Genomic DNA, 27,761 nt, shown 5'->3' with positions numbered 1-27,761 from the left:
CTGTCAGAATTCTGGCCTAATTACATCTCTAGTTATGGGCATTATCTCATTATGAGCCAGAACTAATTGTGCCTCATGCTAGGGATACAATCCACACTGGATATAGCATCATGCGCTTTCTGAAGGTATGTGTCGAGACTTTTTTATTAGGTTGCATGCTGTACGTGTTTATGTGCAGGAATTCATTAACCTGTAACACAAGTGATGACATCTGTGTCCCCTCACGTAGAATATCAAAACGCTTATGCTAGAATGTGCTAAATAGATTACAGCTCTGCCTTTAACACCATAGTCTCCTGCAAGTTGGTCATCAAACTGCAGAATCAGGGCCCTAATGAATCCACCTGTAATTGAATCCTGGACTTTTAAACCAACTGTCCCAAGTCAGTCAGGCATGGGCAACATACAGTCACCTCCCTTTCCCTGAGCACAGGAGCCCCAGAGGGCTGTGTATTTATATTTATGCCAAAAATATTACTGATAATAAATGCATAAAAATAATCGTGGAACATTTTTTATTATAAAATTATGATAGCTATAACATTATGATTTCCATGACAGATGGACATGATGGATGTTTGACAAAGATTTACTAAGAGTGACTGCGTAATTAATATCACATAATGTAGGGGATGGAATCAATATTTAAATGAAGCTTTTGTGTCTGTTATTTGTTCTCAAGAGCCATGACGAACTCAGACCTCAGAAACTTTGGAAAGAAGAACTGCAAGAATGCCGTTTTAAAGAATTTTGACAGCCCTTTGACAGTGTGCAGTGTGTAGGTGTGTGTCAGGACCTCATTGTCTCTGTCCTTCTCCAGAAAGTGGCGAGCAACATGACTGGGCAGAATGTTGCGCAGCATATTCTCATTATGCTCACGCAGCTCCCGCATTTCATTGATCTCCTCCTTTGCCTGTACTCGCCACAGGAAGTCCAACCTCGCGGTGTATTCCAGCTATAAAGAGAAAAAGAAAGGCAGAAAGAAAGGTGGAAGAGCAAAAGAAACAAAGGTGAATATCAAAGCTCATTGTGTCTGATGTGTGAGCAATACACATAAGATATCTTTGAAGACATTAAGATCCAGATACAGCTGGAGGTTCTAAATATGAGTTAAAATGTAACACTGATACTTCCATATTGACAATTAATCTAATCTATTTGTGAAGTAAGTAAATCAAAACTGAAAGCATACAGTGCAACCTGCTCTTTTTTAATTTCTGCAAGAAGTCTTGCCAGGTTCTGCATAAAATGACCACATATTAAAGATATATCCTGAAAATCAGAAATGGGCATCAGTATTTTGGGCTTTCAAGCTTGCATGACTTTTTTTTTGTCTGCTTCCTAAAAATAAAGGATATTACCCTCTGTGAAGTGAATAATAGATCATTTATACCACAGTTCTCTTCCAGTGTTTCTCAGAATTGTGTGCTTCCAACAAAGTTTGACACAATTGTTTTGAATGTGTAAATTATGCTGCAGCATTAAGATTTCCCTTCACTGGAACTAAGGGGCTCAAACGTGCTCCAGCATGACAATGTCATGCGCACAATGTGTGAACTATGAATACATGGTTTGCAAAGGTTGGAGTGGAAGAACTTGAGTACCCTGCACAGAGCCCTGACCTCAACCCCACTGAACACCTGACCAGACATCAGTACTCAACCTCCATGCGCTCTGGGCATTTCCAGGACCAGTGCCACGTAATAGAGGTGGGAGGAATGGTTTGGCCCCCTGACACGCCACAGGCCGCCCCGATTGAGCTGGGACATACCGCATTCTGGTGAGTGTGCAGGGGGGGTACAAACCATGCGTTGGTGGACTCAGGCTGTATCCAGAGCTCAATTCACCAATGCTTGGTTCAAGGAAAGGCATAGGGAATTGCATGTTTGCTGAAGGTGAGGCCATGAAAGAGATCCTGACTGATTAGGGCACACCATTTATGTCACAAACACTACGCAAGCTTTACGAATTGCTGGGGACTATATTGATTCACACCAGCGTTTATCATCCGCAGACGGATGGGATGGTAGAACGGTTTAATCAAAAACATAATTCACAAGTTCGTTCACAATGATGCGCGAAAGTAGGATAAGTGGTTAGAGCCCCTGTTATTTGCAGTATGAAAGGTGCCACAAGCCTCATGGGATTTTCCCAGTTCAAATTATTGTACGGACACAAGCCGCGTGACATGCTCAACGTCATTCGGGAAAATTGGAAGGAGGGACCTTTCGAACAGTAAAAATTAAATTCAGTATGTTCTTGACCTAAGAGCAAAACTCCACACCTTAAGCCACATAAAGGCCTGTTCACACTGGGATGTTCTTTTCAGTGTGTTGAATGGTCTGTTTTTCGACTCGTTATTTTGTGTACACACCCATGCGTTAAACACGACCGATGTGCTGAAAGAAAATGCAAATTCACTCCTTGATTGTAGATGGCGCTTATTGAAAAGCAGAAATACCTCAGTACACAAGGTGGCGCTGCTCAACTTTCTGTTTCTGACAACCACTTATCACTGACTTCACATAAGTATGGGCCTCATGGGAAGACCCAAATTATTATTATTATTATTATTATTATTATTATTATTATTATTATTATTATTATTGTTATTATTATTATTTATTTATTTATTTTTTTTTATCAATTTTTTTTTTGGGAGGGGGTGGGTATAAAGCAACTATTGTTGTGCCCAAAAATGTTAATATTCCTGCAAATTGATTGTGTGTTGTCTATGAATAGTCTTTTTTTTGTGGTCAATATGATGATACAATGATGCAATAATGGGGCACTTAGCTATTTGAATAAGATGTCAAGAATACTTATATGCAAATATATGCCAGGTGCAAAATAATTACAATGGACAATCAATCAGCAGATTAGGGACCAGAGATGTGAAACATCTGCAGGGAAGAGACAAAGAAAAAAACAATGCTATTTAGTGTAGAAAGCAACACTGAAAGAATTAAATGGATCACTTAGAATATATGCCGCATTCAGTTTCGTCATAGCCACAACATAATCTTATTAAATGAGTCATGAAATTCTCATCAGTTTTAAATGGACCGTTTAACGCATTGAAAAAACGTTGTGGTGTGAACTGGCCTTAACACAGGAGAATTTACTACAGGTGCAAGAACGTCAATCTCGGCTGTATAACAAGGGTTCTCGGTTACAAGAGTACACAGGGAGACAAAGTGTTTGTTTTGCTACCCATGGCGAGCTCTAAATTACTCGCCAAGTAGCAAGGGCCCTTTGAGGTAACACGGCGAGTCTAGGATAGAGGCGGGCTGCGACAGGTTTACCACTTTAACCTCCTCAACCCATGGACTGGAGGTAAATCTAAAAACGACACAGATGGCTGACACAGATGGGGGGGGTGTCGGAGCTAAGTTGTTTCAAGCCTGCCTCCACCTTCCTTCTCTTTGCCCAGCTTTAAAGCCTATCACACTGTTATTGCAGCAAAGTTGGTACAACTCAGAGTTAATGCCCATGGGATGTTCAATACTCAGGTGTCTACATACATTTGGCCATGTAGTGTGGATGATACTTTTGGAGCAGCGTCCCAGGTATATTTTTCAGGGTCTGAGTATATTTTGTCCCATTGTAAAAACAGAGAGAGAGAGAGAGAGAGAGAGAGAGAGAGAGAGAGAGAGAGAGAGAGAGCTAACAAGAGAAAGCCAGGTAGTATTGATAAAACATTCACATACCAATTAATGCCTGGACTTGCTAGTTAGTAATTACCTGTTGTAAAGAAACCAACAAACTACTCCATTAGTAAATTCATAGTGCAAATACACTTTTCATAGGAGGACCTAATATTTACTTGCTCTCATTTTCTGCACACTGCAAACAACATACCAAACATCATCAACAAAGAGGATAATCTGGAATAAATTAATGCTGCTTATAAAACAGTAACATGGACTAACCTATTGAAGAGATGTGTTAAATAAAACAATTGCTGACTCTATTCCCTCACTAGTTCACATTTATTGTGCACATAAAACAATAATCACTTGGAATAATCGCTTTAATGTATCCAGACGATGCAATTTTAAACAGCAGAATATGACTGACAGATAAAAGTAATTCAAATCAACATCAGCTTCTTTTTGCAAAGTGCAGTGATAAGAAGTTTTTATATTTAGAAATTCACTTCCACTACATCATGGATGGAAGGCCTGTAGTATGATTTCAGCTTGCATGCATACTCTGGAAATTTATGGGGCTTTTTTATTTTTAGTTTTTTTTTTTCTTAGAAAAATCTTTCTAAAAATGATATCAGCAGGAATACTTATTTAGTTGAGACAGATCTTTGATTAAAAGCAGTCTGAATTAGTTATTTATCCAGGAACAGTATAGAGCAGCACAAATTTAATACATTTTAATTAAGCTGAAACACACTCACTTCATAATTTCGGTCTTAAATCAATGTAAAAACTCCAATCATTTTAACTTTAGTATTAATGTCAATTTACAAGTCAACAATGCAAATAAAGAGAAAATAACTTTTAAGTGATATTGACAGTTGCAAGAGTCCAACTAACAGATGCGTTACAGAGAGTATGGGCATGAGAGAGGGAGAGACAGCTGATTAAGCTGATGCATGTGTTGAGAGACAGAGTAAATGAAACATCCTTATTTTTAAGGACATGTTATTTTTTAACATATTTATATTAAATGTACAGTTTTGATAGACAATTTATATATATTCGGCATATATTGTACATCATATCGTAAATATATATTAAACATACTATCATATGACCCCTAAAACATCTTCCTGAAGCCAACCTCTAACAATATACCCAAACACACAGCACCCAAACTATGGAATCAAACTTAAGATACTCTAGCAAAACACTGCACCAAGCTCCATAATACCAGACCATATCTAAGCAGAGATCTTTGTCCTGTTCTACTAATCAACACAAAATAGAACTGTTGGAAATGTAAATCTACTCATAACTGATAGTTTAATGGTGGAGTTGTCAAAATGGATTAAAACCAAACTGAGCTGTTGTCTTTTCTCCTACCAGTAGAACTGCACCAATCCTAAACACTGCACTAAATCCAAAATAAGACACCATGTCCAAACACTGTATCAATCCCAGACACTGCACTAAATCCAAAATAACACACCATGTCTAAACACTGTACCAAACCTTTACAATACCAAAATACACTAGAGATCAGCAACAGTGAAAGCCTTATATATATTTACATTTGGTAGATCTTAAGTGTTCTCACTGTGTATATGTGGATGTTGTTGTTGTTGTTGTTATTATTATTATTATTATTATTATTATTATTATTGCTATTATTATTATTATTATTATTATTATTATTATTATTATTATTATTATTATCATCATCATCAGTGGCTTAGCTTATATCATGGACAGCAGTGGTGCAGTGTTGAATTCTGCAAGTCTTTAATTTTGAAACATTCGTTAATTATTCAGTTGTTTGGAGAATGTAACAGAATCTGTCACTTTGAGTCACAGTCAGAATCTGCAACCTTTCCTGTTCTGGGTTCAAACCAAGGTCAGGAATTCCTCCACAACAATTAAATGCTTACTTCATCAGTTATTCATTTAAACCTTCATAAAAGGAAACAAAAGACAAGAATAACAATGACGTAAAATATAGCAATACTATAAGAGCATGCAGTTAAAAAGCTTTCGGGGTTCATCTATCTAAACCACAATGATTAGTAGTATATTTATCCTGAAAGTTAAAGGATGAACAGCAATGAGAGGTTCAAACATAACAGAACACATCTTAACCACATTTCTAATTGCAATTTTTTTCTACATCATTTTTCTGTAAAACATAAGATTGGCTAAAAAAAGGTTTGTTAAAGCACACTGGACTTGATTATGCTACAGCACACTTCAGTGTACTTGCAGCCACACAAATGATTCTGATATTTAAAGTCTTTTTATTTTATTTATTTATTTATTTATTTATTAGCTATTTTTGCTCTTAATATACTTTAAAGCTCAAAAATAGTATTAAAGTCTGTCTTTTATGGCGTCAAAATGCACTTAACCATGCTATAATGAAACTACTCTATTTCTATTATAGTTAATTTGAAATATTCTCTACTATATGCTTTTAATGTTGATGCACATATACAGTATTTTGTGTAAAAATAAAACATATTTTACACGTATTACAAATACATGACTATTGCACTATCCAACCGCTCATTTCGGATCTAAAAGATTCAGTAGACTGACTATCATCAATATACAGCAATACAGAAGGAGAAACTCAAAGGTGATGTCCTAGTTTAGTATGTAAGTGATCAACGCAAAGCAAATCACAACATTTAATTTCTTATCACATTTTGTGTCACCTGAAAATATAAAGTTGCTTGCCATAAAATGTCTACTCTGGTGTTTTAGAAAGCTCTATTTAAAGTTTATTTTCTCTATTTTCTGTTAAAGTTTGACAAAAAATAAACCAACAAATATTCCATGTTTCTCTTTACTCAACTGAAGTTCAGTCTGAATACCTTAGACCTGCAGGTAGAATTAACAGAAGACACACATGTGCAAATGTGCAGTTACAGTACATGCAAACCCCCCACAATATGAACATTGTATGGAAGACCTCGACTCACGACTTTTCTTGTGATCTCGATATAATAAATTGTTTTCACAAGAAAATCTTGTGCCTTGTGAATGGGACTGGTGGTATCTTCGCCATTGCCATCATAAATTGAATAATTAGCTGTTGTAGAAATGGACTTTATCTCCGCATTAAGAGAGAGAAGGGTGTTCTCTTCTCAAGTGTCGGACACTAATGTGGAAGTTGTCAATCATTGACAGACACAGAGCTTTTTTAGCTGGTGTGAGTCCCTGATCAAAAGATGCTGTGGAATTGTGCTAAGCTTTTGCTGCCTCCAGAACAAAATAAACAACATGTTGTTATGTCGAGATCACAAGAACATTAAGTCGAGATCACAAGAAAACAAGAAAGACAAAAAATGATAATGCATAGTCACTTCCATAGATTCGCAGAAACAGCGTGACAATATAAAGCAGCACTGAGAAAAGGGAAAGGCAATAGCAGAGTCAGGAGTGAAACTGATATTTGTTCTTAAACCTTAAGCAGTGTACTATTTCTCAATTTCTTTCCTCAGTCTTTCTTTGGCTTCCCCCATCTCTTTTATCCTCTCTCTCTCTTCAAACCAGTCCCCTCCCTGTTACTAGTTTATTGCTGTTTCATAACACTGCAGGTCTCATATTGATCACTGTTATCACTTACAGTAATTCACTAGTGTGAACAAAAGAAGCCTCCTTTTTTCCCCATTTCTCGACAAGACACACGCACACACACCAAACACAAGAAAATCTGAGTGCATGTGTATATGTGTGTGTGTCTAAGTGTATGCGTGCGTGCGTGTGTGTGGCATGAATTTAGCTCTTTGTGGTGACCAAATGGCCTCATGATGGTAGGAATATATGACAATATTGGCATTTTAGGCACATTTGGCTGTCTCACATTAGGAAAAGTGTTTTTTTTTTTTTAATTTTTTTTTTTTACATGTTTCTTAGGCACTGAAATTAGGGTTAAAGGTTAAAATCATAGACAGTGGTGCTCTATAGTAATACACAAGTCAATGGAAAGACTGTAGTAGTCTGTGTGTGTGTGTGTGTGTGTGTGTGTGTGTGTTTGTGTGTGTGTGTGTGTGTTTGTGTGTGTTTGTGTGTGTGTGTGTGTGTGTGTGTGTGTGTGTGTTTGTGTGTGTGTGAGTGTGTGTGTGTTTTCTCACCTGTTGTCCGTGATAAAACACAGCTAAAAGGAACATTGCCATCAGCAGTAAAGATGTTCTCTTGGTTCCCAGGAAACATTCGCTGTTGTCGGGGTAACAGGATAAAGAACGTCATAAGTGGGATTTATTGGATTCTAAAGGGCAAAGATTCTAACACTGGAAATGTGTGTGTGTGTGTGTGTGTGTGTGTGTGTGTGGGGGGGGGGGGTTCTACGTTTAGGTGTATGTGTTTTAAAAACACAGTAAGTTTTAAAAAAAGTTACTACATGTATTTGTTTAAAGGTGTGTATGTGTGCATTTCAATTTTTGGTGAGATACACATACTAATTTAACAATATTATAATCTTATTATTGTTTACTGTGTGTGTGTAGGTGTGTGTAGTTGTGTGTGTGTGTGTGTGTGTGTGTGTGTGTGTGTACTGACCTCTGGTTGGTGAAGCCATCGTTGGTGATGGTGTCATATCGGGTGAACAGTGAGTGATAGAAAGCTTCGGTCAGTAGTGAGTAGATGGCGATCATTAGGAGCAGGATGGCCAGTTTCAGGACGGAGTTTAAGCGCAGGAACACTGCACATGTCACCATGGCCAACACGCCCGTAAACACAAAGTACTGGACAAAATAAACTCTAATAGGTTAATAACAACAACCATGGCTGCAAAGTCAGAATAACGTTATCAATAAACACTTGTCTATAGACACAAATATTTTTAAAAACACCTCATAATGAACACCAGCTTGATTAAGTATACTGTTAATGGTTTACAATTTCTCAGGAATCATTTTAATATCACTCAATTTCTTATGACTCAGACTACTCTGTAGTCATTAATCTGGTTGCACTGTCTGCTATCCAATTACCTAAAGGATGCTACATAATACTTAATTATCCATACTGATCTTTTTAAATAGCTACACCATTGTGTTTCTGAGCTGACATTTCTGTCGTTCCTGCACTGAATAAAACCAAAGGAAGAACAAACCTCTGGGTAAAGACAGCCGGGAATCGAAGCTGAAGCATCGAATGTGCCGTTCCTGAATACATCCCAAATTGATTTATCAACATTACACCATAACTAGAGAGAAAAAGAAATGATATATGTTTTACAAAGACCTTCATATAAAATGCCCTTTCTGATCATTCACTACACAGTCCCTCCAGGATTTCACGATTTTAAAAAACAAAATCAAGCCTTTTTGGTCCCAACAATCACAAAAAAAAAAAAACTCTGCAAATTCCTGTATGGATTGACTACAAAACACCAAGAAACAAGTCAGACAGCATCTATACAAGAAGGAAGCATTCATTTAGATCAGTGGTTGTCAACACGGGGGCGCGGAGAGATCGGAAGATGGGCGCAAAGTCTTTTCAAGAGAAAAAAAACACAGACAGGGCATCATTTGAGTACTCTGTGTATTTTATAGCTTTTCAAACATAATATGCATAAATGAAAAACCCCGCAATCCCTCTCCCTCTGCATTTTCTTTTTGCTGGGGAGAGGCGGGGCTTAGCCTGCCTTTTATGTAGCTGTCAGTGCAGAGTAGTGTTGCCAACTTAGCGACTTTTCAGACCACTTTAGCAACTTTTTTTTGCAAGAAAAGCACCTAGCGACAAATGTAGCGACTTTTTGGACAAACCTTAGCGACTTTCAAATGTGGCCAGTACTGTCCTGCAAGCCCGAGGTCTTGAATGATTTTAGAACGCAAGACGAATGGAATGCAACATGTTTTACATCTAAAATAATCCACGTTATTACAGCCTAGTTCTCTTGTTCGAAGTAGTTATAACGTTCAGAAACACTTAGGATAATTCATGTTCCGTACCTATCCGTTATATGTTTTTATAAAAGGCATAAAAGTTATTTTAAAAAATCAGAAAAGTTATGAAAATTAAGCTAAGTACAAAACACAAAAGCCAAAAAAATAAAAATAATCTATCTACCTATCTATCAAAAACATTATAGATTAGGTTTATATATATATATATATATATATATATATATATATATATATATATATATACCTGGTCTCCTCCAAAATGGGGGGGGGGGGGGGGGGGGTGCCACATGATAGGGGAGGCTTAGGGGGCTTTAGTTACATAAGTTTGGGAACCTCTGATTTAGATTAAACACACAAGCAGTATTCTAAAAAAATTATGTATAGGTCATGTAATGCAATGTTGTCTTTTTAATTGGATATGAATAGAGATTAAAGTATTTTTTAATAGGTTCCCAGATGGCAGATGTGTGCGCACACTAAAATCAATACTTATTTCATATTTACAGTCGTTCAGTGGCTAGTGATTTTTACATCACATTGCTACCATTACTTAACATGAAGTAGAACATGCTGTGTATCTACAGCATCAGAGTGCAGAAACTTGTAGCATACCACAAACTTTAACTCATTATTGTTATAGACTCCATGTCTAGTGTATAGCAGGTCTTAATGATTCTTTAGAGTGTGTGTGTGTTTGTGTGTGTGAGACACTCACAATGTTGATAATGGCTGCCAGGAAGTTGATGAGGATGGACAGGAGGATGATAACGTTTCGTGCTGTGTACGTCTCATTCACCCAGCAGCAGGCCTTACGCAACACTAACGGCAGACACTTGTAATCTTCTGCCGTCGTCACGACAACCAGACAGCAGTGCAGCAAGATAAGTACAGAAAACTGGATCGCCATGGTCAGCATCCTACAGACATCACCAACACACCCAGAGTTATGTTTCAAAACTTCATCTCAACAGTTCTTTTAGAGAAAAAGTGTGAAAAATTGATTAAGTAAACTTGTTTTCATGACAACACCATACCTCTAATTACTTTCCTGAAACAAACTATGTGTCTGCAGATGATTAATTATTCCTTTGTTAAAAACCTTGCTGAAGTATTCTGTAAACTATATGTTAAAAAAGGCCCTGTTTCTTTCTACATGGACTCTTCCAAACACTCCTCACTCTAGTACGTCCCAAAACTTTCTGTGAAACCGGGATGCACTAAAAAACTGTTTCGGGGTTGAGCACACAAAGAGTTATTTCACACGTGCATTATTGGAGCTCGCATGTGCCATAAATGACAACAAAAGAGAAAAATATATGTTCATGAGCGGAAACGGGAGAAATCTCTATGCTCTGCTCCCGCGGACATTAAAAAATTTTTTTTTGTTTAAACAATCAACAAAAGCAATACATCACAATCAACAGCATCATGGCTTGGATCTCCTTCATGCTTGTTGTTGTTGCAGTGTCATTATCAGATTTCAGAAAATAGACTGTTTTTAAAAACACAAACCTTTATCAAAAGATAAAAAAGCACATTCCGTGAGCAGGGTTCGAACCCAGACTACAGCAGTAAGCGCACCAAATCCTAACCACTAGACCAGCAGTTTAATTACAGCAAGTGATTTTATCACTGTTACACAAAGGTTTGTCTTCTAATCAGAGCCTCCTACAAGTTTTTATGAGCTGAGCAAACATTTTACATTGTTATGTCATTACAATCAGTTTGATTTTAGCATACTGAGGATTCATATCCTCACCAAGGGCTTGTCGTGCGCAGTCATACGTCTCCGGACTAATTTTCCTAATCTTAATGGTACTTTAGACCGCGATGGAAACGCACACAACAAAGGTCTGGAGGAACCAAATGGTCCACTGAAAAAAATTCCTGGGATTAATTGTTCCAGGTAATTCCGGTGGAAACGCGGTTTAAAACACACACGCACGCACGCACGCACGCACGCACGCACGCACGCACGCACGCACGCACGCACGCACGCACGCACGCACGCACGCACGCACGCACACCTATACCTCTTTGCACAATAAAAAACCTTAAATGGAACTATCTGAGTGTAACATCACTGTTCTGACTGGACAAGACTGTAGCCTTTCAACAGATCTGATACAGCAGTATATTTGAGACACGTTTTTTTTCACTATATATCTTGTGTTGAAGCAAGGATATAACAAAATATGCTTTCATGTGTTTGGAATCTTGTATTAGTCTAATATTAGCAGTAATATTAAGAATACATTTTTAAAAATGAAAGTGATGTTAAGGCTTACTTCTAAATGCTGGACTTATGTCTACAAGTCCAGTGATGGCTATAGTTAAACAAAAACTCCAAAACAATAAAGATAAAAAAGGATGCCACAACAGTTTATACTAATTTTATTAGTTTTATGATTTGATTATTATAATTCCATATGTAATACTAATGAGTACACAAATAGGCGTTCATAAGCATTACAATTAATACAATTCTAAACGTTGAATTTGGAGTACTTAAACATTTTAAAGTACTGTCAAAAATGCTAATTTTGTATTTGATTTGTAATATAGCCTATCCTTTAATAAGCAAGTTCAAAACGCTGGTCATTGAGTACCCCCTGTCCTGCACATATTAGTGTTTTAAGGTGTGTTAGAGCAGGACAAGTGGATCTCCTGGACCAGGGTTGGAAACCTGTGCTTTAATAAATTCATAATAAATAAATAATTAACAAAACGTTACCAAGTTAATATTTAGACTTTTGAACATGATACTCTTATTATTTAATGTGTATTTTATTTTGAACATAATATAATAATTATTCAGTAAAATTTATTAGGATCACCACATGATTGGCTGATTGGATAATTGCGTGAATCTGCAGGTTTTCCTATTAAAGTGGATGGTGAGTGAATACTATGCTAAAGTTGTATTGAAGTTGTATTGGACATTTAAAATATATGCAAAAGATAAAGACAGACAGCGAGAAAGAGAGAGAGAGAGAGAATGAGAGAGAGAGAGAGAGAGAGAGAGAGAGCGAGAGAGAGAGCGAGAGAGAGAGGTGGGGGGATAATTGTATTGTGTACAATTATATTGTTTACATTGTTTCATACATTATATATAATTTACTCTATTGTAAAGTTGAACCTATACTGCACAAGCACATGAAAGTTTTTATTTAATTTTTTATTTTGAACTTTTTTAAAAAGTATATATATGTATTTGTAAATTGTCACGGAACTGCCCGAAGCATGATAGTGTGCTCTTCCGGGTTGTCTCTGACTGTGTTTAACTTTTGACACGTGTGTTTTGTTTTAGTTTCTGTCCTGTCTCCGCCCCTGTTATCTTATTGGTTATTTCCTTGTACTGTGTTATGCCCTTTGATTGCATTTTATATTTAAACCCATATGTGTGTATCCTATCGCGTTTCTCTGTTTTGCCACCAGTGTGTTATCAAGCCTTTGTTCTGTGTTCTTGTTTCCAATTCTTGATCTTGTCCATAGTTTCTTGTTTTGTGCTTTGCCTTGCCTCGTTTATGTGTGTTTGTAGATCGCCTGACCCACGCCTGTTTTTTGACCTTGTTTTTGAATATCGTTTGGATTTGTTTGCCTGTCTCTAATAAATAAAAGCTTTAATTGCACTTCCATCCGTCTCCAACCCTGATTACATGACATAAATGAAGCAATTATACACTGGAATTATTTAACTTCATATACTAATGGTTTAACTAATGGAGTCACTGACGTTTACATGCACATCAAATTCTGTTTAAGGTCTATGTCCAGTATGCAGCCATATTCCGAATGTTTATATGCATACAGGCATTGGAATATTCCTGTATACATGGTTGTTGTAAGAATGCCTGAGATGCCATTCCTATACCTAGCCTACAGCTAAGCATCTGTTAGCACCCACAATTTCTTGTGGTCTGACCATGCGCATTTTTTGAATAATGTGTTTACATGCAACACATTTCCAATTAAAACAGGCATTTTCCAGGAGTGGGGATTAGAATTTGGGTAACCAGAATATTGTCTTAATTTGAATCAATCGGATTGCGGTGTTTACATGACTCAATACTTATTTGAATATCGCCAAATTCCCATTAATATTAGAATATTGATGTGCATGTAAACGTATCCACGGAAGACCACATCTATAAGATTTGAAGCAATTATTAAAACATGATTTCAATGTGCTAAACACAGTAATGAATAATCTACTTATTAATATTACAACATTATGTGACTGTAATATACAGTATTCTAAGTACAAATTAGCATAAAATGGGTGAAAGTGACATAAGGTGCTACTGTATTTCAACAATACTTAATTATTCTTTCAGGGAAGTCAGCATTTGTGTATTTGTGTTTTACCTTGCAGATGGCAGCAGGCTCTGGATTGCTGTGATGAAGAGGAGCACAATAAAGGCACATACCAGGTTAGATTTAAACACCTCATCCCTCATTTGGGAGTACTGTTGGAAACACACACACACACACACACACACACACACACACACACACACACACACACAGTTACAAGGATAGATATTTACACAGACGCTCATATAGTCAAACCTCATTACTGTGTAGATACAAGAGAGTGAATAGAGTGGATGTGTGAGTCTCTCTCTCTCTTGCTCTCTCTCTATCTCTCTCTTGTTCACACACACACACACATGCACACACACACACACACACACACACACACACACACACACACAGAAGCACACACTCTTCTGAGAGAAGAATATGTGATGTCTGAGTTGGAGGCAAGACAGAACAAACCAATCAGCTACAGATTAGCCAGACACAGCAGGGGGCAGCTCAAGGTCAACTCAAGGAAATACAGTAAAAGCAAAACATAATGTGATGAGAAGGGGAAGCAATGGCAATTGGGCTCATGAGTAAACAAAGGGCAGATCAGTTAATCAAAAGTCAACCATCACTGGCCAACAGTGATTAGCCCATTCAACCATGGTTCTAGAGATGCACAATTAAGCACTGCTGTTTGTAACCAAACATCTGCATCTGAATTCTGAAGAGATACTGATGTACTGTTACTGTAAACAAGCCAGACATGTTTGTATGTGTCTGCACATCATAGCATGTGTTTGTGCATCAGCTTGTGTGGCTGGAAATATCCTACCACACAACAGCCTTTTGCTTACTTATGAGAAATCAATTTGTACAAAAAAAAAGAGGAGTGGGAAAGAAAAGCAGGAGGATGGAGTTCAGGTGAATTCAGATGAGTTCTGCTGCTGCTGCTGCTGCTGCTGATGAGCTGGGGTAGCTGGCTACCTTGTGCTCCAGGACGGCTTCTCTAAACGTGAGAGAGAAAGGGATGATGTGTTGTCGTCGGAGTTTGTCTCCGCTGCGCAGTGCGATGGTGCTCTGCATGCGCGCGTTAATTTCCTGTGAGTCGGCGCGCACATGCAGCGCCTGGGCCAGATGGTTGGGGAGCAGGTTTATGGAGTGACGAGTGAGAGCAGCCAACGTCTACAGAGGGAAAGCACATGCAGCCTCCATGAGTGTGTGGGAGAGGGGGGTGTTTGTTAGGGTATATATCTGTATATGCCTGGCTTGTCTGTCTTTTTGAACATCTCTGTCTGTGTGTTTTTGTGTTCACAAGCTAATAAAGCAAGTGAAATGACTCATCAATCTTCCATAGAAAGACATCTTGACAAAATCTTGAAAAATATCTTGACACGTTTTGGATGAGCTGACTTAATTTGAATGAAAAGAAGCAGAGAAAGAAGATGAGTGGGAGCTTTCTGAAAGTAAGTGTTGACAAAGGTGACAGATATTACCAGTTGACTCCAGTAACACCAGGAATTGTTATCCTTGCTCCTAGAAATATACTTAGCACAATTTTAAAAACATGATCTGATGTATAAATTTAGACTAGTTCTTCACAGGGTTAAGCATGTTTTGATATGCAGATAAATTTTGTGAACTTAATTAGCTCACAGTTAAACTAAACTGGTCTATTCTGAAAAGGCCTTAGGAGCGGGATGATAGAAACCAACTAACTAACCCCTAGGGCTTAGGCCTGGTCGTGAGATGAGTTAGTTCTAAATTTATAGAAGACAATCTTAGACTACTGCACAAACTGGTAATTGATTTTTACTAACACCGGGTGCAAATTTTTACAGCTAGCTGGCAGGAAGCATAATATAATTTTCAAAACTACTTCTACAATATTTAATTTACATTGCTCTTTCTTTTAGCTAATCCTATTAATTACCATATGGACACATGTTAGGAGGGGCACCCTCACTCGTTAAATTATTATTATTATTATTATTATTATTATTATTATTATTATTATTATTATTATTATTATTGTTATTATTATTATCATTAATTAGTAAGTTATTTAGGTTTTTTTTTCTATTTTTGCTCAGGTAGTACTTTATGATTGCATGCGATCATTTATCTGGTATGCCTGATAGAGGGCACGCTGTTAGGAAGAGAGATACAGATGAACAGGGCGGAGTGTCCGTGCTTGACTGGTCTTTTCATCATGAAAAAGTCAAAGCCATCAGGGGCTAAGTATTGCAAAAAGAAAAAAAGAGGATGAGAAAAAGAAAGAAATATAAAGGTATGCAACTAGTAGTCTATGGACGGTAAAGACCTTTTTTGCCACCTATTAGCGCCTATTAGCGCTCCATCATGATGAGCATAACACGTTCACAAATGACACGCTGTCCTAGCAAGAATTCCCCATGTGTTAAAACACATTTAAACAGCTGAATATTAGCACAATTAAGATGGATTTGTAAAAAATGCTATCAGAAAGATGGTGATCAGAAATGAATGTGTAGTGTATATTAAAGATAGTGTTGTTACTATGACAACCAGTGTAGACCCGCCAAACAACTGCAGTCTGAACAGAAAAAAAGTATCAAAGTTATTGTACATGAATAATTTCAATATGCAGTATATGTTTTCATTCTGTGCTGTATAATGCTAATCATGTTATTTCTAAAATAAAAAAAGTGTTTCCCCACATTTCCCCTGCTTGTGGGCATCCACAGGAAGCTGCTTTTCACAGCTTCTTTCTTTAGACAATGTATAAATAGGAACAAATATCTTGCCTAACTGCATGAGAGAGAAACATAACTCTTTGCCAACCACCTGAAACTCTCTCTCTCTCTCTCTCTCTCTCTCTCTCTGTCTCGCTCTCTCTCTGTCTCGCTCTCTCTCTGTCTCGCTCTCTCTCTGTCTCGCTCTCTCTCTGTCTCGCTCTCTCTCTGTCTCGCTCTCTCTCTTGTGTATAACAGTTCGGTGTATGTGGCTGTTGAAATGTCAACATATGGTAAAGATTTAGAAGGCTAAAAATTCATTATAGGACCATGACTAAGAAAAATTATGGCACATCGCACATATGCAAGCACGCACGCACACCCGCACACACACACACACACACACACACACACACACACACACACACACACACACACACACACGAATAGATTAATTTTATCCAAAAGAGGAGTGAAGCCCCAGCATCATTCCCTGCAGCTATGGTCCTGACTCACATGGCAGAGAAAACAGAGCTCTACTTAAGTAATGCTAGAATGATTCTTGAACACACAGGATCTCTCACACTTGATTCATTGTGTGGTATAGTTGTGTGCAATCAAAGTTCTCTGAACTGATGTGCGTCACTGCTGTGGGATTAGGCCCTGTTAATCTGCTGATAGCTGCTGGGATTTGCAATAGTGTAATTCTAGTTTATGACCCCTGTATCAGGCTAGACATTCCCTCCCTTCCTGCGGACACTGCTCTCAGTGCTCTCAATGCTCAATAGTTCACCTATCAGCAGTGGGAATATCTGGAACAGGTGATTTTAGGATTACCACACTGGTTGTAGAATGAAGTGCTATATCATATTGTATCATACTCTGAGTTACAGATGTGTTCATATTTGACTCCCGGTCTCAGTCCAGACCCAGGGTGGGATATATATATATATATATATATATATATATATATATATATATATATATATATATATATATATATATATATATATATAGATAGATATAGATATAGATATAGATATACAGTATATAATAACAGTATTATAACACCATCTATTTAATTCTACTCTCTGACTCTGATCAACAATGTTAAGACTGAGGAAAAGCATGTGGACAAAATTTGTGTATATGCGTGTGTGTGTTTGTGTACACAGTGCCCTCCACTAATATTGTCACCCTTGGTAAATATGAAGGTTGTTAAAAATTGTCTTTATTGTTGAACCTTTTGATATTTTTATGACCGTGGATTTAGATTTACTTATTCAGTAATTGATCTGATAAGTGATTTGACTATAGTGTTGCTAACAAGTTTCTGGCATCTGACAATACAGCAGTGGGAAAAATTATGAGCTCCTGCACTGCACAATACCTTCAATTCCCAGGAGTTGAAACTCCCAACATTTTCGATGAACACACTGGATGATGTGAAATCTACCAAGCAAACCCAAGAGGGAGCTTCTCTCCTGCACTTCTCACATAGAATTGCGTAGTGTGTGTGTGTGTGTGTGTGTGTGTGTGTGTGTGTGTGTGTGTGTGCGTGCCTAGCCTCTTCACTTGTACCTAACATCGCTACTTACTGACACCTCGAGGATAACTTAGGCAATAACAGTTTTTCTTGCATTTATACTTAGCTGGAAATGTTCATCTGAACATGTAATAGATTTCATTACAATGCAAGGTAAGAAACAAAATAAACAGACCATTTACCACTTGGTTACATTTCATTACAAAAATCCTCTGCTCTCATGGATATAAACAACTGCAAACACAACACAGGTTTATAAAAAATATTTTTGTTAAATATAGGTGTGCAACAAATATTGGCACCCTTATGAATTCATATGAGAAAAATATATTTGAAGTATATTCCCATTGATATTTTAAAATTATTTACTACACCTGGGTGACGAGGAACAGGAAATTGCTCAACCATGACTTCCTGCTTCACAGGGGCAAAAATATGAGGTAACACATAGGCCAAATTCCCTTTCTTATTCATAACAATGGGTAAGACCAAGGAATATAGCTGTGATGTGTGGCAAAAGATTGTTGAGCTTCACAAAATGGGAAGTGGCTATAAGAAAATAGCAAAAATTAAATGCCCATTTCCACCATCAGGGCTATAATTAAGAAGTTCCAGTCAACTAGAAATGTTATGAATCAACCTGGAAGAGGACGTGTGTCTATATTGTCTCAATGCACTGTGAAGAGGATGGTTTGAGTGGCCAAAAATCTCCAAGGATCACACCTGGAGAATTGCAGAAGTTAGTTGCATCTTGGGGTCAGAAAGTCTCCAAAACTATAATCCGAATCACCTACATCACCACAAGTTGTTTGGAAGGGTTTCAAGAAAAAAGCCTCTACTCTCATTCAAAAACAACCTCAAGCATCTTCAGTTTGCCAGACACTATTGGAACTTCAAATGGGATCGGGTTCTATGGTCAGATGAAACCAAAATAAAGCTTTTTGGCAATAAACACCAGAGGTGGTTTTGGCGCACACAGAGAGGTAGTCATATGGAAAAGTATCTCATGCCCATGGTAAATTATGGTGGTGGCTCTTTAATGTTTTGGAGCTGTTTTTCTGCCAGAGGACCTGGACATTTTGTTAGGATAAATGGCATCATGGACAAACATCAGCAGATATTAAATGAAAACCTGACTACCTCTGCCAGAAAGCTTAAAAGGGGCCATGGTTGGATCTTCCACCAGGACAATGATCCAAAACATACATCAAAATTAACACAAAAATGGTTTACTGACCACGTAATCATCCCAGTCCCTTGATTTGAAACCCACAGAAAAACTTGTGGGGTGAATTGAAGAGATGAGTCCACCAGCGTGGACCGTGAAATTTGAAGGATCTGGAGAGATTCTGTATGGAGGAATGGTCTCAGATCCCTTGCCATGTATTCTCCAACCTCACCAGGCATTATAGGAGAAGACTCAGAGCTATTATCTTGGCAATGGGAGGTAGCACAAAGTATTGACTAAAAGGTGCCAATAATTGTTGCACACCTATATTTAACAAAGAGATTTATTTGTTGGATAAACCTGTGTTTTGTTTGCAATTGTTTGATATCAATGAGAGCAGAGCAGAATTGTTTGAACAAAAGATCAATAAAGACAAATTTTCACAGCCTTCTTTGCTCATATCGTGCAAATATTAGTGGAGGGCGCTGTATGTGCGTGTGCATATGTGCGTAATGCATGCATTTGGATGACAGCATGCATTATTTGATCCACTCGCACACCAAAATACACTTATCTGATAATATATAAATAAACACACATATGCATACAGTGTGGCCAAGATGAAGTGTATTTCTTTCTTGAAAGACACAAGAAAGATAAAACAATAAAAACAGCAGATGTTGAAAAAGTTGAAGGTTAAAGAGAGGAAAAGAGGGTGGGAGACTGAGGCTGATAGAGTGACTATGGGAAAGGAATCCTGTTACTACCTTACGGACATTCTTGTTGCCATGGAGACCATTACCAGAATCTCTCTCTCTCTCTCTCTCTCTCGCTCTCTCTTTGTCTCTCTCTTTCTCTCTATCTCTCAGACACACACACACACACGCACACGAACATACACACACACACAGACACACACACACACACACACACACACACACACACGCCATCTTATCACTTCAGTGCATACACAGTTCATCAGATTCACAACACACAGCTGTAGTCTAGTGTAGGGTAATAAACTGCACACAAGCACACACACACATTGAGATTTCTACATTAAATGAGGTTTATAAGACTAACACACATGCACACACATAGGGGAGGGATTTGTGTTGTGCTAGAGCATGATTGGGCAATTTTAGCATTGTGGTAATATCTCTTTGAAGTGTTAAGTTGTTCTTCAGAGCTGACTGCATGACAAAAACAACAAAAGCACCGCGCTAATCAAAGACTACATTCCCTTATGTTAACCAAATCTCCATAGCAACAGCCTGGTAGTTCAGCCAACAACAAAAAAGAGTTCTTCGATACAAGCAGCAACTCACATACCAAGAACGTTCTAATCAACTACTCTTAATAAAACCTTCTACACCATTCATCCACACCATGTAGAACCTCCTGAAATCATTTCCGACTGTCTATAATGCCTCTTAACAACACCTAAAACTGTATGAGCAGCACTTAAACCCTCTATAGAATTGTTTTTATCCATGAGGAGATAGTAGCCACAATAGTAATGAAAATGGATTTACTTCTACTTTATCAGCTTCTACAGTACAACATATTCCACAATGCATCATTTAGGGCCATTTGCAAGACAATTACACTTTACTAAACTAGGATTGTTTACAACTAACCAGCCAGAGTTAGCGATCAAGCAAGTGTGTCAAATCATCGAGCTCTGCCCTGTCCATTTCTTCCTCTTTCCTCTAACCTTGCTTTTGGCTTCACTTTTATGTTAATGATAAAGGTTCACTAAGTATCCTGGTAGAATTATAGAACTTCATATAAACAAAATGATGTAATTGGACTGACCATTAGCAAGTTCTAAACCACATGATGAAATATGTAAAATATGTGTCCTATTGTACAGTATGTAATGTTTCCCAGACTCGAAATTATGGAAACCATGGATTACCTTTCAAATTGGAGAATGCAAAATAATATGCAAAAACGGTCAGGTGAATGTAAAAGTTGTAATTCATTAGTTATAATAGAAAAGTAAATTGTAATAATTTATTTGCCTTTCATTGTTTGCTTCTGCAAGGCAGAAGGAACAAGATAGACTGTTTAAATGGAGAAAATAGTGTTTTTGTGTAGATGAAAATAGTGCTGTTAGCCACAGTTCAGAGTAAACAATTTGCCACCCGGATCATGAGCCCCAGTGCAAATGCACCAGCTGCACCACACTAGTTCTTCGCCTGTCTAGAACACACTGCAGCTTGACTGTTGTGCACCATCTAATTATAACACTGCTCTTCCACAGCCCACCAGCAACATACCATAAGCAGTAGGATTTTCTACAATACTGCTATAAATGCAACAATGATGTAATGTACAAGCCCAATTCCAAAAAAGTTGGGTAACATAAAACATATCAAATGTTTAAACTGAGTAAATGTAAGATTTTTTTTATTTTAAAAAAGGTAATTTTGAATTTGATGGCTGCAACACGTCTCAAAAAAGTTGGGTGGGGGACAACAAAAGACTAGAAAATTAAATGTTACTTAAAAGCAACGGCTGGAGGTTAATTGGCAACAGATCAGTAACATGATTGGGTATAAAAAGAGTATCAGAGAGGCAGAGTCTTTCAGAAGTAAAGATGGGCAGAGATTCACCAATCTGTGAAAAACTGCGTCTACAAGTTGTGGACCAATTTCAGAATAATGTTCCTCAATGTAAAAATGTAAAATTAATAATATTATCAAAAGATTCCAAGAATCTGGAGAAATCTCTGGGCACAGGGGACAATGGTAAAAATCAATACTCCATGCCCGTGATCTTCGGGCCCTTAGGCGGCACTGCAGTAAAAACAGTAATGATTCTGTAATGAAAATCCTTGCCTGGGCTCAGAAACACCTCCAGAACTCACTGTCTGTGAACATAGTTCCCCGTGCCATCCACAAATGCTGGTTAAAGCTCTATCATCCAAAGAAGAAGCCATATGTGAACATGATCCAGAAACACCGCCGTCTTCTCTGGCCCAAAGGTCATTTAAAATGGACTGGGGCAAAGTGGAAAACTGTTCTATGGGCAGACTAATTGAAATGTGAAATTCCTTTTGGAAACCATGGACGTTGTGTCCTCTAAACTAAAGAGGACTAAAGAGGAGAGGGACAGCCAACTTTTTATCAGCGTTCACTTCAAAAACCTGCATCTCTGATGGTATGGGGGTGCATTAGTGCCTATGGAATGGCCAGCTTGCACATCTGGAAAGGCACCATCAATGCTGAAAGGTTTATACAGGTTTTAGAGCAACATATGCTTCCATCCTGATTCCATCCCATCTGTACTTCTGAGAGACACTGCTTCTCCAAGATACTCTTTTTATACCTAATCATGTTACTGACCTTGTGTTAATTAACCTAATTAGTTGCCAAATGTTCCTCCAGCTGTTTCTTTTTAGTAACACTTACTTTTCCAGCCTCTTGTTGCCCCATCACAACTTTTGTGAGACGTGTTGCAGCCATCAAATTCAAAATTACCTTATTTTTTCCTTAAAATGATACATTTCCTCAGTTTAAACATGTGATATGTTTTCTATGTTCTATTGTGAATAACATATGGGTTTATGAAATTTGCTAATCAATGCATTCTGTTTTAATTTACATTTTAACAGCGTTCCAACCTTTTTTGGAATTGGGGTTGTAACATGATTCTACAGTTCAAACATAACATCATTTTCTTTTTGTGATATTTCAAGATACTGTACTGTATAACTGTGCAACTTACAGAAAGAACCTTGCCTATGGAAGAAGCCAATGTTTAACATAAACACTACAATCAAATATTCAATTCATAAACAATAGAATACTAAAGGTATAGGCTACCAGTCCTCAGAGTAGTTTTACAATATGACTAGACCTTATTCTTCTGCCAAAGTGTGAGTGAAACCTCAGTGTAAACACAGAAAATGAATAGTGCCACATACTACAGTATATGAAAAGTAACACAAAGTAGAAACCCATGAAAAATATTTAAAATTCTGAAAATTTGTACACCTTGTACAGTGTACACCCTACAGAACTATGGTCAGATAACTTGCAAAGGCTGAAAAAGAACTCGGATAATCTGGTTCTATGAATGTGTCTGAAATAGATCATATTTGATATGGCCTTAAGAATTTTAAATGATTATAACAGATTTGATGTTCAGAATTATTTCAGTCCAAAGCCAGAGGTTGAAATATCAGTGATTTTCCATCCAAACCAAACTGTATCTAAAAGTATCTAGGTTAAATAGATGTTACTCAAATATGACTGCTTTTTTCATTTCTGAACCCTTAAATAGACTGGCCTCAGACTTTTTCAAAAGCTCTACATGTAAAACTTGAAAGAGGTTTGGCACAAAATACATTTATCTCCTTACACATCTTAGAAACAAGCATGAAAAATTGGTAGCGTGAAACCTGTCATGTGGACCAGTAAGCGCACAGCGGTACTGAACCTGAGACTACCTGTAGGAGGTGGTCTGAGTTCAGTTGCACTGGAACTGTGCCGCGATTCCCATGAATGTGAACTCAACCAGTACTCGGGTCCGCACTTCACAGGAAGTAAAGTAACATGCACATGTGTTTTAGCCAATGACGACATCATTAGTTTCCACAACATATGTGTACCATGAGTGGCAGGGGACTTTGTTGGACACAGTACAGGTCCACTGCTGCACATAATCTCTGTGTGCATAATATCACCCAAAAAAAAAAAAAAATATTAATCAGGTGAGTAAGGTGAGTCTGAAACCAGACCAACACTGTGGGTGGCACTGTGAACAACTGCATTGGGATTCAGACAACAGCAAACATGCCTGGTGTGAAAACCACTTTAGTAGTTTCAAACCTGACAAAGTCAAAATTTTGTGTCCTGCAAGGTTCAGGTTAAGGTCCCCTACATTTAGTCTATATATATTTCTCCTTGGTTCCATCATATAAAATATGATATCTTATCAATCTTATCATTGGAGAGATTTCTGTCTCTCCAATGATAACCTCAACCCTGTCATTAAACTTCCTAAATATCTTCTGGAAATCAATCAGTGGATCTCCCATAATTCTCTATAATTAAGCAGAGACAAAACTGAGCTACAAGTAGTGGTTGTAAAGACTATAAGGAGGGAAATACAACTGCATCCAGCTACACTGACTTTTAAACAAACAATGTCAGAAGTCTGGGTTATTATTACTAAATTATACAATCACAGTTTTATTAAATCATCTCAATAATCTTCAAAATGTAGAGGTTTCTTATGTCAGTCTGATGCTAAAAAACTAATACATATATTTATCTAGGGCAGACTAGACTTCCGTAACGCTCTTTTTACTAGACTTCCTAAAATAATAAAAATAATAATAAAAGCTCCAAATTCTCCCAAATGCTACTTCAAGGGTGCTTACTCGAACAAGATCCGTAAATCACTTAGATCACTACACTGGCTTCCAATCAATTACAGAATTGATTTTAAAGTGCTTTTACTTGTCTACAAGGCTTTTAATGGCATTGCTCCCAAATATATTTCAGACTTGCTCACTGTGTATAAACAGAGCAAAACGCTCAGGTAATCAGTCGCTGGTCTTTGTCATTCCAAGAATTAAAACACGAATAGGATAAAGTGCTTTTAGTCATTATAGTCCTACTCTGTGGAACACACTGTCTAATGACCTAAGATCTGCCACTACTGTGTCTGTGAAAATAAAATGTATTAATACTGATCATAAAATAGCTTGCTTTTATCACAGTTAGGATAGGGATCTGATTTAATGCCTGTAGTCTTGATGTGCATGGTCCATTTATATACCAGACTTAAAAACCAGTACCCAGTTAAACCTGTCAAAATATGAAACAACCACTACAGTGTTCATTACTGACACTAGTGACTTCTGTGACCTTTGTACTGTATTAACAAGTTATTTACATGAAACACCAATTATTTTATATTGAGGATCAGTGTGTGTGTGTGTGTTTGTGTGTGTGTGTGTGTGTGTGTGTGTGTGTGTGTGTGTGTGTGTGTGTGTGTGTGTGTGTGTGTGTGTGTGTGCGCGCTCTGTTCTGTTTCTGTTTCGGCAGAATGTACAGGTCACTCACATTCTGCTTGCCCACTATATTGTGGAACGGTAGTTCTGGACTCCATGTGCCTTCAGTAAATGTGGTGGTGGACGCTCTGTGATCTGATTGGTTGGTGGCCTCCTTCATGATGTCCTCAGGCAGTGTGAGGAGGCTTTCCTCAGGCTGCTTGATCAGGAAAGTTTCAATGTTGTGTCGGCGCAAGAAATCGTTCCGGTCCTTTCCATGGCCTGCCTCAACTTCATAGTCTCCATTTAGACAATCCAGCGCTGCTTTAGAGATGTGGATCCGCCTGTAACACAACACACAGGGCAATTTAGGCAACTATAAACTTTATTTAAAACTTGTTTTAAATTATTTTTATGTTTATATGATGTTAATATGATTTCATGGACTATCTCTCATATCTGTAAAAAATGACATTAAATAGACAGCAATCTTGCTGAGAAAATGTGAGTGTATGTGCATGTCTTACCCTGGTATGCCTCCGGACTCAAGTTTATTGGCAATATCCACATCCCAGGACCAGACATCAAACTGCCACTTCCTCAGTCCCAGAACCCCACATAAGACTGACCCAGAGTGAATACCAATACGCATGTCGATGTCATGCTTCGTACATGAACGCACATACCTACACACAGATATAATGCAATCACATATACACCATATACACAAAACAAGAACATATGAGTGCATACTGAAGACCCAAATGATTAAACACTAACTGAAGACAACCCACACAGACCCTACAAACAAATTCAATGATACACTTTTTTCACTCTTTGGTTACCTTACCAAACCAGAAGTACAACGTCCTTCTATCATTATGAATTATACACTCTAAAGACAAATTAAATAGTCAGATCCACCAACAGCAGCACCTTATTCTACAGCTTCAATTGATGAATGGTAATTAATGTAATGTGCAAAGAAGCTAGAATAGGTATGGATCAACAGTTGTTGGACAGATTCTGTAGGGTATACATGGCTTGTTCATCAAAACATGATGACACATTTACTGGCCTGAAAAAACACCAGACATCAATCCCATGGAAAAGTTGTAGGATTATTTGAAACAATGGTTGAAACACCAAAATATGGACAATGAATGCTAGCTGAACTGGTCATCTTAGTCAGTTTAAAATTGACAATGGTGTCATCGTTACATGAAAGTATTGGTGTTGTTATTAGGGCAAGGGAATGTGTTAGGTTGTATTAGAAAAGAAATGACAAGTGACTTTATTTTTGTCTGGAGAGCTTAACCACTGTGAAATTAGAATTAAATAAATAATAATCTTCCATTCATTAATTTGTTATCTGATGGATTTACTGTGAGGTAGTTCCATTGACTTAAACACTGTATATATAGCTGAACACACACACACACACACACACACACACACACACACACACACACACACACACACACACACACACACACACACACACACACACACACACACACACACAGGTCCTTGCCATGGCCCAGCTCAACCTCTTAATCTCATTTAGACAGTCCAGAACTGTGGCTGAAATACTACATGAATGTTTTAGAAGCCTTGTGATCATGTTCCAGATGTTAACATCATGGTGTGTTGCGAATGTTGCAATGTTTGCAGGCTATGATAACCCAGTGTGGCCTACATCTGAAGAGCAAGAGTAATGCTGAAACACAACCACACCTCTACCAGGAGTCTGCCAAATTAGAAAATTTCATATGGCTCACATCTGTACACCCAGAGCAATGGCACAACACAGCCACATGCCAGAAGAGAGCTATATTAAAAAGTTGGTATTTGTGCCGAATGATCACTTGTGTGGCCCACGTATGACTGACACACCAAAAGCCAGTGGATCCCCAGTTCTTATTCAAAACTACACAAAGGCTATGCTATTTTTAATTGACCCTACCCCCATCAACAGTATTTTCAAAGTATATTTTCTATACATAGAAAATAGGCTTCTAAATAGGTATAAGTGAAATGTTTTGACTTTTTATTTCATTGGGGAAAAAATCTAGATCTAACCAGATCATAATATCTGGATCACTATATCTGGATAATTAGATGCATATATTTGTCTCACTTCATACTAATACTGTCTAGTACTAAAACTGTAAAACAAATATATAGTCTTAAGGTTACAGGCTTATAGTAACTTACAATAATTAATCTAGTTACTAGCTGCTGTACTGTACAGTGCCATTAGAATCTGAGTGTGGAGACCCTAAACACAAAGATTTAAGTATTTGATTTTTTTTCTTTATAAAATAAGGGGAGGACAACATACCCTCAAACATTATTTAACTGCCAACAATGGGCAAACTATAATAAAATGTAACAAACAAACAAACAAACAAACAAAAACACACAAACAAACAAAACCCCCCACAAAA

At 37.6% G+C, this 27,761-nt stretch overlaps 1 protein-coding gene across 2 annotated transcripts in view; it reads right to left on the bottom strand.

The window, feature by feature from the left end:
• adcy8 (adenylate cyclase 8 (brain)) overlaps positions 1–27,761 on the bottom strand; it is an 87,368-nt gene that overhangs the window by 12,839 nt on the left and 46,768 nt on the right. The window contains exons 6-14 of one of the 2 annotated variants that reach the window (XM_017495071.3): positions 25,839–25,997; positions 25,385–25,655; positions 14,861–15,058; positions 13,934–14,034; positions 10,281–10,482; positions 8,770–8,862; positions 8,214–8,398; positions 7,790–7,871; positions 797–955 (exon numbers count right to left, since the gene is read on the bottom strand). In XM_017495071.3, coding sequence (XP_017350560.1) covers positions 797–955; positions 7,790–7,871; positions 8,214–8,398; positions 8,770–8,862; positions 10,281–10,482; positions 13,934–14,034; positions 14,861–15,058; positions 25,385–25,655; positions 25,839–25,997 — 1,450 coding nt within the window. The remainder of the gene's footprint in view (positions 1–796; positions 956–7,789; positions 7,872–8,213; positions 8,399–8,769; positions 8,863–10,280; positions 10,483–13,933; positions 14,035–14,860; positions 15,059–25,384; positions 25,656–25,838; positions 25,998–27,761) is intronic. The other variant, XM_017495072.3, reaches the window with a different exon arrangement.

The sequence above is a fragment of the Ictalurus punctatus genome, chromosome 20 (genome assembly GCF_001660625.3).
Source record: "Ictalurus punctatus breed USDA103 chromosome 20, Coco_2.0, whole genome shotgun sequence".
Lineage (NCBI taxonomy): Eukaryota > Metazoa > Chordata > Actinopteri > Siluriformes > Ictaluridae > Ictalurus > Ictalurus punctatus.
This window is presented reverse-complemented; position numbering and strand designations above follow the sequence as displayed.